Raw genomic sequence first — 14066 nt, forward strand, 5'->3', positions numbered from 1 at the left:
ATTAACAGTCCAGTGGTGGTCACCACACCCCTCCTACCACCCCTCCTACCACCTACCACATCATAGTCAAATCCCACAGCTGGAGCTTTTCTCTGCTTCCCCAGTGCCACGGCCAGATCCCAACACTCCACGACCCGAGGGCAGGCAGGTGATACCGGTCAAGGGCGAACCTTTGGGTGTGGTCAGCAACTGGCCTCCATCTCTGCAGGCGGCTCTGGCGCGTTGGGGGGCAACTCAGGGCAAGAGCCCTGCCCTCACAGCGCTTGACATCACCGGCAAGCCCCTCTATACCCTGACCTATGGTATGTTGTCTTTTGCATGAAATTGTGCTATTGTTGGAAGCCCCTTTTTTTTTTTTAGTGACAGGCTGAAATGTGCTTGGCATTTACAGGAAAGCTATGGAGTCGCAGTTTAAAGCTGGCTTACACACTCCTCAACAAGCTGGGTGCCAAGAATGAACAGGTGCTGAAAGCAGGAGACCGGGTAAGATGATGATGGTGACCATCATACACCTGTATTTCAAGATGTCGTAAATTAATGTTGAATCTGAGACTACATGTTCTATACTGATGGTACAACTAACTCCCCCGTGGAATTCTTTTGCATTTAAGAATATAATTATTGATATCAATCAAATCGGGGAGCATTGTGTGGCGACAGTGCTTTGCTCATTGGCATCTCAGTGACACCTTGGCAGATCTGGATTCAAACCAGCAACCTTCTGATTATGGGCCACTGATTATAGGCCACTTCCATCCAATGCCTCGGATAAATTATGTTTAAGCATTCATTCTTAGAGGTCCCCAATTATGAAAAGTCTCTTTCTGAAATTCAGCCTTGGTGCAGAATTATAGCAGTTTTACCCAGCTTTAAATGCTAATGAGGAGGAGAGCGGCCAATAGAAGTTGAGGGAAATGTTTGGAGCAACCAGGAAGACAAGTCGCATTTTTCCAGGGAAAATAAAATGAACCCACTGAACTCGCTTGACTGAACTAAAAAAATACATTTGTGCTAATTTTACATCCAATCACAGAGCAACTGCAAAATGCTTCGCATGTTTGGAAGCCACGACGGTGAGGGGAGGGAAAAAGCAATAGAATCCCAGGTCTGATCATCTGAACTGCCGCTCTCTGAACGGTGAAGCAGGATGACCAAAGCCCTCTTTATACATATCGCCATTTCTAGCCACTGCAGGCTAGGGGAACTTGTTTTAATGTTAAATAATCTTGCAAAAGTTACTTTCATAATAGGGGACCTTTAACATTAATTTATATATATAGTCCTGTGATATATTATGGCCAATACAACCCAAATGTAGGAAAAGGCTTTGCTCTATTTTGTATGTAGATGTCAGAGTGCTGAACCCAGTGAATGTCAAAATGAGAAAAGAGGACACATTTTGAATTTCATCCTTATTGCACAGAATCGTTTTGATGCAGCACCCTGAAGAAGGTACCACACCCCCAAAAAATTATTATGCAAAAGGATTACAATTCACTATACTAGGAGTGGCACTGTTTGTGAAATTCACTGTTACATGCCCCTCCCAAGAAGAAAATAATCATGGATCACACCCAGTCATGTCACACAGTTTTGCTTCCAGCATCACGTTATTACATTTACAGTATTTATCAGACGCCCTTATCCAGAGCGACTTACAATCAGTATTTACAGGGACAGTCTCCCTGGAGCAACATAGGGTTAAGTGTCTTGCTCAGGGACACAATGGTAGTAAGTGGGATTTGAACCTGGGTCTTCTGGTCCACAGGCGAGTGTCTTACCCACTAGGCTACTACCACCCACAGTATTAAAATACTGTGAGGTTTTAGACTTGTACTAGTGTTACAAAATCATTTGACTGTAAATGTTTTTTGGGGCAGGTGGCACTGGTGTACCCCAACAGTGACCCTGGGATGTTTTGGGTAGCGTTCTATGGCTGCTTGCTGGCAGAACTCATCCCTGTGCCAATAGAGGTGCCCCTTTCAAAGAAGGTATGACAGTACACCAATCCATATATGCATTTACACCAGGCCACAAACATTTATACAACAAATATATTCATTTATGTATCTATGTAGGATGTAGGCAGTGGTCAGGTTGGTTTTCAGCTCGGTAGCTGTGGGGTGTGTTTTGCTCTGACCAGTGAAACATGCCTAAAGGGGCTCCCCAAAACCCCAACAGGAGAGATTCTGCAATTCAAAGGTCAGACTCTCTCTATCTCTACGTCCCTTCCACCATTTCTCCTATCTTGGCTGCAGAGTTCAATGTATCACTGTTTCTCCTGAGGTGCAAACTTAATGGAAAAGTGTCTTTAAATAATTTCAAATAGTTAATTAAGGATTAATAGTTAAAATAGTAAAATAGTTAAATACTTAAAGCCTCTCTGCTGTCTGTGACAGGGTGGCCTCGACTGAAGTGGGTGGTGACAGACTCCAAATATCTCACCAAACCCTCAAAGGATTGGCAACCACATATTCCTACAGCCAACACAGACCCGGCCTACATAGAGGTGTGTATGTGCACATGTGTGTGTTTGTGTGTTCCATACACACGAGTGCATTCTCAGGCACATTTTCATACCCTCTGTTTACACCCTCTGTATCCTGCAGTACAAAGTGAGTAAAGAAGGGACCGTAATGGGTGTGGCTGTATCTAAGGTTGGCATGGTAACACACTGCCAAGCCCTAACTCAGGCGTGCAATTATACTGAGGGTGAGTCTCACAGAAAATGACAGCAGTGCAGTTGTGGTTTATCTATCAAAGACTTGAAATAAGAGACTTGAAGACTTGAAATAAGTCACTTTTTGTCTTTGTGTGTGTGTGTCTGTTTGAGACACAGGGGAGACAATGGTGAATGTTTTGGACTTTAAGAAGGACATGGGTCTGTGGCATGGCGTTCTTACGGTAAGTCCCCCGTCCAGTGCTTTTATTACAATATGTCTATATATCCAGTCCAAAAACAAGAGACGACACAAGATATCTGATTTGATGTCTGTGTGTCTGGTTCAGAGTGTGATGAACCGGATTCACACAGTCAGTGTTCCATATGCGGTGATGAAGGCCTGCCCCCTCTCATGGGTACAGAGGGTTCATATCCACAAAGGTAACACATAAACACACATAAAGAAGGCTCTCAGCTTCACTTGCAAACACACTGAAAATTACTTGCCACAGCATTTGTTTTGTGATTACAAAAAGTGATTATGACAAATGTAAATTTACCTTGACTTTCCCTACAGAATGAACACATTATACTTGTTTTTTTCTGGTCATCATTTAAATTGTAAATACACATCCATTCCTGCACAACTTTTAACTTTTTAAAGTCTTTTTCATTATGCAAGAAAATTCACCACATGTACATAGCAGCTGTGAAAAAATCAACAAAAATGAACCCCACTGCGCTGAAACCTGCCTATTCTCAATCCTTCATCAGCACGGTCCTGTGTCACAGAATGACCCAACCTGTTAACCAAAAAATTAACCATCAAACCATTTCATTCAATAGACAGATGTCCTATTAAATTTGTTTTGCCAATTTCAGTTGATTTGATCCTGAAGAAGAAACCCATGTGGCATGCTTTCACACTTTAAATGAGTTCTGTAGACACATATAGAAAGGAAACTATAGCAAAACAGAGCTGGGTTAAGTTGTTCCTGTGTTAACCTACTGACGAGTAGCTGCCAGAGAAGAGGACTAGCCTTGTCTGGTGCCTCTTGCTATAGCTTGCCGGTTTGTGGTATTAATTGGAATGTAGAAACATAGAGAAAACTTAATTTTTCTTATAGTTATTCTGTGTATGTCCACGCAGCACGTGTTGCTGTAGTGAAGTGTCGTGACCTGCACTGGGCGATGATGTCACACAGGGAGCAGCGCGATGTCAGTCTCGCATCGCTTCGCATGCTGATAGTAGCTGATGGAGCTAATCCCTGTGAGTTAAAAAAATATATACTTATAGCACATTGAACATTTGAATCACATATTTTTTAAATATTTGTCTGATATATTTTCATGTAGCTGACATTTTCTCTCTTTCTTCTCCTCCTCAGGGTCGGTGTCTTCTTGTGACGCCTTTTTAAATTTGTTTCAGGCGTATGGACTGAAACCAGAGGTCATCTGCCCATGTGCTTCTTCAGCTGAGGCCATGACTGTTGCAATTCGCAGGTGCTCAATCATTATACAATTATTTCACAATAATTATTCAACCATCAAACAATTGCAAGACAACTGTAATAGTTAATGCTATTTTCATTCAACCAGTCAAACATTTATGTGTTAGAAATGCTTTCCCCTTTAAGTAATCCACTAAGGAACATGGAAAAAAGGTTATTAGTTTTTGGACCATTTTAAAAGTCCCACCAGACAGTAGTTAGTTGATGATGTGGGAGTAATGGGAGTGATGTGGGGGTACATTTGGAATCTCTAGTACAGCCAAACGTGTGTGCTGTTGTCATAAATGTATCAATGCAGGCCAAACTCCCTTTGCATGTGGTGCTCTGAACTAAATCAGGTTATGGGTTTAATTTTGCACATGTATGAAAATCAGTCAGTCCAGTTTCTGTGTTATAAATGGCAGGAAATATTTTAAAGTATGAGAACTCTCTCTTGCTTCTACAGGCCTGGAGTCCCAGGTACCCCCCTCCCTGCTCGAGCTGTCCTGTCTCTGGGCGGTCTAAGCCATGGGGTCATTAGGGTCAACACTGAGGACAAGAACTCTGCCCTCACTGTACAGGATGTGGGACATGTCATGCCTGGTGGTATGTGTTTGTGCAATATGTGTATTTGTGTTTTTTAATAAATATATGTATATTTATGTGTGTGTGTGTGTGTGCTTGTGTGTTTGCAGCATTGATGTGTATTGTGAAACCAGATGGCCCCCCCATGCTGTGTAAGACAGATGAAATTGGTGAGCTGGTAGTAAACTCCCGTGCTGGAGGAACAATGTACTACGGCCTGCCTGGACTCACCAAAAATACCTTTGAGGTCTGTAATCACACATACAGTCACACATACACACAGACACACACCTGCTTGCTTTTGGTGAGATGCATTTGTAATCATTGTATTTGTAACATTATAAATGTGCAACTAATAATAAACATCTATAAACCTAAAACCCCATCAGACATAAATCATACAGAAAATAGTCATTTTGTGTGTCTCTGTGAAGTCCTCATTTACAAATATAAAGTACAAAGTCACAGAAAAAAACTTCCACAGCGAGAGGTTTAAGTGATCAGATGACAGTTTGTCTCTGTGGTCTTTTGTGCTGTACATTAATTTGAAAAGAGATTCATAGTCTATTCATCTTCCCGTGGCTAAATGTAGTAATATAATATTTAAATAGGGAATCAAGTCTGTAATACATTGTGTAAATGTGAAGTAAAGTATAGTAAAAACCACAGCATCAGTTAGCAGATTTCAGTTTACTTTAAATGTGTACACAACAACTACTTTATTCATATTATGCTGATAGTGAAATGTATGTGGAAGCTCTAACTGTGTGCTTGGGACTCTGTGTGTGTTTATAGGTGATTCCAGTGAATGCTAGTGGAGCTCCAATAGGAGAGATCCCATTTGTTCGTTCTGGACTCCTTGGCTTTGTTGGACCGGTGAGGGCCAGTTACTAGTCTGTATAGTATATATTTACTGGTTTTCATGGCCACTGTCTGACAGTGTTTCTAGTTTCTTGGGTTTCCTAAATTAGTGAAATATTTTTTAGATGTTTTATTCAAAATGCAAGTAGTTTTTTGTAAAAAGTATGCTTCAACATCAGATCAGATAATGTAAAAAGCTGTATTTTCTTTAAATAGACTATTAAATAGACTATTTGTTGAAAATTATTTGAATTTTATGGCACCCAAAGGCTGGAAAAGTGAGTTGATTTGAAATTAAACAGCTGCAGGAACATTTGATATTAAATAGGCTAGTTGACAACAAGTCAGTAACATGACTGGGTATAAAAATAGCATCATGGAAGTAAAGAAACCAAGATGGCCAGAGGCTCAACAATACAATTGCAGAATAATATTTTGCAGTGTAAAACTGCTAAGACACATCAGCATTTAGAAAGAAACCTCTATCTGTGATGGTATGCACATCTGGAAAGTCAACATCAATTTTCAAATACTGAAACTCTCATTCAGGTCAGGTCTTTTTCAGACCTTGCCTATTTCACCAAGTCAATGCAAAATCATTTCCCGCATCTATTGCAACAACCTGGCTTCCTTTTAGTCTAGGCATTGAACTGGCCTACCTGAAGTCCAGACCTTTTAAAGAATTTTAAAAAATCAAACAAATGAACCCCCAGGACAAAAAATTGGATGTCTGTTCCTAGACGCAAGATGCAAGAAGAAGGAATGCTGCACAGTGGTGAACATGGCCTGCTGCCATAAACCATATTCTTGTACAATGTACATTGCCACATCAATTCGATATGTTCTCCTGTGTGAATGGATTTGTGAGATTGCTTCAATCAACAATCAGAGCAGGTTCTCTGTTTCTACATGTACTAAAATGTTATTCCCGGTTTCACCTTTAGGGGAGTCTGATATTTGTGGTTGGAAAGGCAGAGGGTTTGCTGATTGTAAGTGGGCGTCGGCATAATGCTGACGACCTCATAGCAACAGCACTGGCTGTGGAGCCCATTAAAACAGTGTACCGTGGACGGTAAGAAGTCAAACAAATATGATCTTTAATAGTTTTGGTGTCTATGCAGGATTATAATATTTGTGCATGTAGGGTTGTAGGATTGTGCTGTTCTCAGCAACTGTTTTATTGTTTTGGTGTATATGTGTAGAATTACATTATTTGTGGCAAAAATATCTGATTTTCTGCCTGTGTGTGTGTGTGTGTGTGTGTGTGTGTGTGTGTGTGTGTGTGTGTAGGATTGCAGTGTTCTCTGTTACAGTGTTTTACGATGAGCGGATTGTGATTGTAGCAGAGCAGAGACCAGATGCCTCTGAAGAGGACAGTTTTCAGTGGATGAGTCGAGTTTTGCAGGTTACATACACACGCACACACACATACAAACACACATACATTTAAAATTTCTTGTTACAGTTGTAACAGAATTAGCATTTTGCTTAATAACTAAGTTGTTTCAGGTTTGGGTATGCAACATATATAAAATATCCAGTATTTTTAAAATTAAAACAAATAGTAGCTAGATCAAAACCTGAAAGTAGCTGTAGGTCAAGGAGGAATATCATTTTTTTTATTCAAGTAAAATAATTCATTTGACCCCAGCCATAGATAACAACAAAACAAAGTTTATCTTATAACACCTAATGTTCAGGAATTGCTAGTATCTGAATATCTAGCATTCAGTGTAATATGTGTGTGTGTGTGTGTGTGTTTGTGTGAAGGCTATAGACAGTATACATTTGGTGGGACTGTACTGTCTGGCCTTGGTCCCAGCAAACACACTTCCCAAGACTCCACTTGGTGGAATCCACTTATCTGAATCCAAGCAGCTGTTCCTGGATGGGGCACTACATCCATGTAATATCCTCATGTGCCCACACAGCTCCGTCACCAACCTGCCCAAACCCCGGCAAAAACAGCCAGGTGTGTGAATGAAGTTCTTTCAGAATCTAAAATATATTCGGTGTGATTGGTTCCTGTGGGAATCACCAGATTTGTCTTTTTTAGTCACATTTTGTGCACAGTGAACCCCAATGTACTGTTAAGAATAAAAAAGAACCACAACCGCTGTCACAACCGCTACTTTCTCACTAAATTGTTTGATTGTTGCATGCCAGGATCCAACATAATACTTGAAATCATGTATTGTAATTACCAATATTATTATGTTATTCCTTTGCTTATAAATTACTAAGCTAATGACTTCTAGTGAAATTTCAAGTGCAGAGCTGAATCCATTTTTTTTTTCTGCGTGGCCTTATGTGTATGTTGTCCTTAGTTGGAGTTGGTCCTGCCTCCATCATGCTGGGGAATCTGGTTGCTGGAAAACGTATTGCTCATGCAGCAGGACGAGATCTTGGGATAATCGAGGATCAGGATCTTGTGAGGAAGGTAACTGACCCCAACACCTACCATAGGAAACAGTGTCACAAGAAATGTGTCCTCTGCTTTTAACCCATCACCTTGGTCAGCAGTAGGCAGCCATGACAGGCTTTTTTTGTAAAAAAAAATAAAAGAGAAATCACATGTACAGAAATGTACAGAGAGTGTGTACAGAGCGTGTGTGGGAAGAAATGAGGAGGAGGTAAGTTTCTTCCGGTTGAATCTGTGAATCAAATGTGCGTCAGCGTGAGCTGCAAGACCCCACAGATGTTGACGTTTGCGTTAGGACAAGATTGGGGAAAGGATAGGTCTTTCTTTGACTGTGGTGACGGGGAGCCAGGTCGATTTGACAAAAAGCCAATCAATGTCTGAGCAGCTGGCAGTGGCCATCTTGCCAATTTAGTCACGTTACCTCATCTCTGTGTTGCTTTCCGTGCCCATAGCCGGCCCATTGCAGATACCAGACCCCCCTGACCCCTGCGACGAGAGTTGATCATTCGCTCTACCGTGTAGGCAGGTCCCCCATCGACGATCCGTGGTGGCGGAGCCGATCGGTGGAAGGATGAAGTGATGAATGGTTTCATTCTTTTGACATGGAAAACTGGGTGTGCATGGATATTGGGTGACAGTTGGAGATGGTAGAGAGGGTTCAGCCGGCTGAGGATCCAAAACTGCCCGATGTACTGATGGGACAGTTTGTGTCAATGGGACCCCACCTACATTCACCACCAGACGAGACCAACCAAAGGAGGTAACCAGACCAGGTGTGCTGATGTTCTCACAACCTGCCCATTAGTCTGAGGTTGATAGCCAGAGGATAGACTGCAGGTGGATCCGATGTGGTGACAGAACGCCTTCCACTCAGCTGAGACAATTTGGTGTCCCCGATCGGAGACGTGGTCCTGGGGGAACCCGTGAAGGCGGACAATGTGCTGGAGCACAAGGTCAGCAGTTGTGGCAAATAAAGGGAGCCTGGGCAGTGTGACCAAGTGGACCGCCTTGGAGAAGTGATCCACTATGGTCAGGATGGTGGTCGTTCCGTGGGCTTTGGGGAGAATGGTGATGAAGTCCAAGGCGAGGTGGGTCCAGGGATGATGAGGGATTGGAAGAGGGTGCAGGGGACCGACAGCTGGAGTGTTAGGAGTCTTGACCTGGGCACAGACATCACAGGAGTCTGTTCCGCTTCCATGACAAAAGGAAGAGGCATGTGGAAGAGGCGTGTGAGGGTTTGGTGAGAGCATTGAGCAGGGCTGCGACTGTACTGTAGCCATGGATGAAGCGAGGATAGAAATTCCAAGCAAACCCAAGAAACCGTTGCAGTTGTTTCAGCGTCGTGGGTAGGTGCCATGATTATACCGTATTCAGTTTTTAACCGTGATAGTTGATCCTCAACCCACCATCTGTCTTAGAGACAAAGAAGAACCCTGCCGCGGCCGGTGACATGGATGGGCGGATTGTGACGTTCTGGAGCGCCTCTGCCACAAACTGCTCCATGGCCAATTGGTCTTGGAGAGGGAGTAGAGATATTCTCTAGGTGGCGTGGTTTGTGGCAGCAGGTCAATGGAAATTTTGCCTGGCTGATGAGGTGGCAGCTGGGTAGCTTGAACGGGCTAAAGATGGTGGCTAGGTTGTGGTAACAGCCAGGGACGGTGTCTAGATCGAATCGTGACGCTGCTGAGGTCGATATGGAGGTCTATACTAGACTCAGTTGGAGTTAAACAAAATATAATAGGACCTACTCACACACTCGATCTTGTACTGACCTTTAGTTTAAATATAGAAGACATAGTCACTCTACCACAATCTGAATTTATCTCAGATAATTTTCTTATCGCTTTTAAAATATGTCACACAATTTGCTACACACACTAAACTCAACTCAAAACAAGAGATAAGGATAAGGGCGTCTGATAAATGCTGTAAATGTTAATGTAAACTACCCTTGTTATAGAGACAAGCGGTCAATTACGTCAAGTACAACGCAGAGGTTTATTAATATCCTACCGATTTATCAACACTGATCAACTCACTGTCAGACGCCGCTTAACTCATCCAAATATCTAGAATTAACACTGCATAGTACGTTAGATAATGTCTCTCCCATCAAAAGGAAGATAGTAAGAGATAAAAATGTAATACCTTGGTATAATGATCACACATGCTCGCTTAAGAAGACTGCCCGGAAATCGGAACGTATCAGATGTAAATGGCGTCAAAGTAAATGGAATGTATTCCGAATAGCATGGAAGGAGAGCCTCCTTAACTATAGGAAGGCTCTTAGCGCGTTAATAGACAAGATGTCACGGTCCACAGAACCAGAACGTGAGCGAGTGGAATCCCGGTGCGGTGTGACGCAAGGAGTTCAGAAGAGAGGATAATAGGTCATGAACGGTCTTACTTTGAGACGAAGGAGTGGAGCCTAGTGTGTCAATCAATGACTGAGCGGCTGGCAGTGGCCATCTTGCCAATTTATAGGAGTTACGTTACCTTGTTTCCGTGTTGTTCCCAGTCACATGGATGGAATCATGTGACACAAGAACAAAAATAATCCCAGATTCCTGTTTAACACTATAGCCAAGATAACCAGAAATAAGACAGAAACGGATCCATCCCATTTAGGTTTGACTACCAAATCCTACTTTTGACCTATAAAGCTCTAAATGGTCTCGCTCCACCATACCACCTTACCGCCATGCCCCCTGCAATCAACGGGTGCAGGGTCACTACTGGTCCCCAAAGTACAGAAGGTCACAGCAGGTTGTGGAACGGCTTGCCGGTCAGTGTTCGGGACTCAGACACAGTATCAGTGTTTGCATCTAAACTGTTTTCTCTGGCCTTCTGTTAAAGTCCCAGATACAGTGTCAATTATTAAGTCCACCTTATTACACAGACACCTTAGTTGGGCTGTCCTAGTTAGGTTACCAGGCCACTATTGCACAAATATTTCTGTACCAGTCGTACAATGCAACCGTTTGCCGCTGCTTCCATTTGTTCTCTCCAAGGCACTGAATCAAGCGCTCAGACCACCTGCTCCAGTAATGAGATCACCAGATGAATCCTAGTCCCTATCAATCAACTGCTAACAAAACAAACCATCATCACAGCCACCACCATTGTAACAGCTAGAGCTTCAGGGATATTCAAATGGACCAGTAGCATTATAATGGACACTCTGACAGATGCTGTATACTGCAATTTGGACTGTTCCACCTCTACAACTCTAGGACCTTTTCTCTTCTTGGACAAATCATCACAAACCCAGCACTGACACCATTTGCAGGCTCACTCTACCTTGGAAGGGGGTCCATCTCTGTATCACTCCTTCCCAAGGTTTCTTCCTTCCTTTTTTCTCTCTTCTTGAGTTTTTGTGTTTAGTTTTTCCTTGTGAGCAGAAGGGTCAAGTGTGGGGGGTATCAACTGTAGGGTCTGTCAAAGCCCATTGAGACATACTGTATGTGATTATGGGCTATATAAGAAATAAATGTTGTTGTTGTCTTACTTTGACTGTGGTGAAGTCAAAGTGTTGCTCCCGATAAAGTGGATGGGGGATGAGAGATGTTCTTTTCTTATCCTCCACAGGAAGTAAAGACGCTGCTGGGTTTTCTTGGCTGTGTTGGGAACCCAGGAGAGGTTCTCCTCTAGATGAACATCGATGATGTGGTTGGAGCTGTCTTGGGTCAGCATTAGACTGATGCAGACTGGTGGTGGCAGACTAATTTGTAGTGGGTCCAGGGTGGAGGGCAGCAGGGTCTTCATATGTTTAATGACCAATCTCTCGAAGCCTCTTGTCAGCAGTCTCTAAGCATTTTTGAGTTGCCAGTTCAAGGTGCCACTGAGCACAGCACCATCTTCACACACTGCCCACTGCTCACCAAGAGTGATGGGTTAAAAGCAGAGGACACATTTCATTGTGTGCCCTGTGTGCTATGCTGTCTGTCACAATGACAATCACTTCTTTTCTCTTTTCACTTTGGATATTTGCTCAACTGTGATCTCTAATTCAAGGCTGTGGCAGTGCCTCATAGTATATCACTGCCTCAATTATAGAATTGCAAAGAGTTTAATATTTTTTAAGAGAAATTGTGAGACATTACTGCTCACAGTCTGTTGAGAACTGGCTTTGCTATCATGTATTATTAATGGCGCTGCTATGATTATGATAATGTGTGCTGTATTAATGCTCTCCCTGGACTCAGCTATGTATGTGGCCCACTGTCATGGTAAGATTTCCTCTGCTGTTTTGTGTTTTTGTTTGTGTGTGTATGTCTGCTTCTGTGTCAGTTTTATTGTTCAAAACTCCTGGTAAAAGACAAAGACAAGATCATTATGTAGTCATACCAGGACTTATATCATGACTTAAGGCAAAATTTTTGGTGGCACTATATCACTGTTTGGACTACTTTTCTATTGTTAGATAAGGTGTCCTCAGAAGAATAATCAATAAATAGATAAAATATGAATTAATGGCATGGATTTATATAATCCAAATTGTAAATCGTGTGACAGAAATCATTTCACACCAACAAAAAGGTTAGTTTCTCTTCTTCATGATATAGATACATAGGATGCGGTTCTTTTATCTATTTATGTACATCCTGAGGACACATTATCTCAATCAAGAGCAAGAACAAGAGCTACAAAGGCGGTAGATGTAAAAGATACAATAGCGGATGTATTCAAGGTGCTATAGTCCATGGCGGGTGTTTGCTGGTGTCACATTTACTAGTTTGCCAATCTGAAGATCTGGTTTGGTAGCAGTCATGGTTTAAGATTTGTGATTCCCCCTATACACAGAGTATCAGGACCGTAAAGAATCGAGAAGAAAATGAGAAGCTGAGATCTTGAACCAGACCTGGAAACTCTCTAGAACAGATCTCGGATAATTAATTGCCTTTTTGGATGGCATGGCAGCTCTAAGCTCTATATGCTCTTTCAAAGATTTATGATGTAGAAATAAAATCCCAATTTAGGTCAGATTGAGCTCAGCTGTGATTGACCAGGGCTGGTCAGGTGCTTCAGCACAAGCTGTGTGCGCCCAATCCCTGGGGGTCACAGACCACAAAAGAAATGTTTCTAGACGTGCATTTCAATTTGTGCATTTCTAATGAGTGCCTTTCTTCCCAGCATCAGTTTCTCACTGAGGCTCTGCAGCAGAGAGCTCAAACAGACCCAGATCATGTCCTCTATGTTCTGTTAAATTCTAAGGTAATGCAAAGACACACCGAAATGACATACAAATGAATGATCAAATGGGATATTTACATCTAATTCCCAGCATTCCAATGCATATATATTTGCTTTTCTCCGTACTTTACATCAGGGCACAGCAGTGTGTACAGCCACCTGTATGCAGCTGCATAAAAGAGCAGAGAAGATTGCTGCAGCGCTGATGGAGCGGAGTGGCATCAACACGGGAGAAAATGTTATTCTGCTGTACCCTCCAGGTAGTCATACACACACACAAAAAAATTAGAAAGGTACATACATGGTAACACAAACAGTGGTGCTTGAGAGTTTGTGAATCCTATACAACTTATTTCTGCATAAATGTGACTTGATCATTCATTTATTGAGAAAAGTGATGCAATATTTCTTGTGTGTGACACATTTTGTCATGGAGGATGCTGAAGATTATATATGACAGAAGTTAATTGCAATACAACAGCCAGCCAGTCCATGGAACCGCTGCTTTGGTCTTATGTCATCAGCATTAAAATCTGGTCATGAAGCAGAATTCATTGTTCAGTCAGTGAAAGCATGCCATTCTGGTCCAGATGCATTAAAACAACACTAAAATCATGATAGTCCCACCATCATGCCCAAACCAGTCTTTAGCAAGCCAACGACAGCAGCAGTGTTCTTTTTGGAGAGCTGCGGCAAAAGCCCTGTTGTTCAGCCATCTTCTGATGGTGGACTCATGAACATTAACATTATCCACATAGTGGCCTTTTTGACCTTGCTAACTATTATACATGTTGCTCTTGGAGTGGTCGTCTTTGTTGGTTGTCCTGGAGACGATGATAGTGGTCTTGAAGAG

At 42.3% G+C, this 14066-nt stretch overlaps 1 protein-coding gene across 2 annotated transcripts in view; it reads left to right on the top strand.

Moving 5' to 3' along the window:
- dip2bb (disco-interacting protein 2 homolog Bb) overlaps positions 1–14066 on the top strand; it is a 35507-nt gene that overhangs the window by 14244 nt on the left and 7197 nt on the right. For both annotated transcript variants that reach the window (XM_028967204.1, XM_028967205.1), the window contains 20 exons: positions 105–302; positions 392–483; positions 1881–1991; positions 2079–2202; positions 2400–2509; positions 2610–2712; positions 2840–2904; positions 3010–3103; positions 3813–3932; positions 4051–4165; positions 4619–4758; positions 4848–4984; positions 5533–5613; positions 6543–6670; positions 6889–7003; positions 7369–7570; positions 7926–8038; positions 12226–12249; positions 13154–13234; positions 13350–13473. In XM_028967204.1, the coding sequence (XP_028823037.1) occupies positions 105–302; positions 392–483; positions 1881–1991; positions 2079–2202; positions 2400–2509; positions 2610–2712; positions 2840–2904; positions 3010–3103; positions 3813–3932; positions 4051–4165; positions 4619–4758; positions 4848–4984; positions 5533–5613; positions 6543–6670; positions 6889–7003; positions 7369–7570; positions 7926–8038; positions 12226–12249; positions 13154–13234; positions 13350–13473 (2277 nt within the window). The remainder of the gene's footprint in view (positions 1–104; positions 303–391; positions 484–1880; positions 1992–2078; positions 2203–2399; positions 2510–2609; positions 2713–2839; positions 2905–3009; positions 3104–3812; positions 3933–4050; positions 4166–4618; positions 4759–4847; positions 4985–5532; positions 5614–6542; positions 6671–6888; positions 7004–7368; positions 7571–7925; positions 8039–12225; positions 12250–13153; positions 13235–13349; positions 13474–14066) is intronic.

This window comes from Denticeps clupeoides, unplaced genomic scaffold (assembly GCF_900700375.1).
Source record: "Denticeps clupeoides unplaced genomic scaffold, fDenClu1.1, whole genome shotgun sequence".
NCBI lineage: Eukaryota > Metazoa > Chordata > Actinopteri > Clupeiformes > Denticipitidae > Denticeps > Denticeps clupeoides.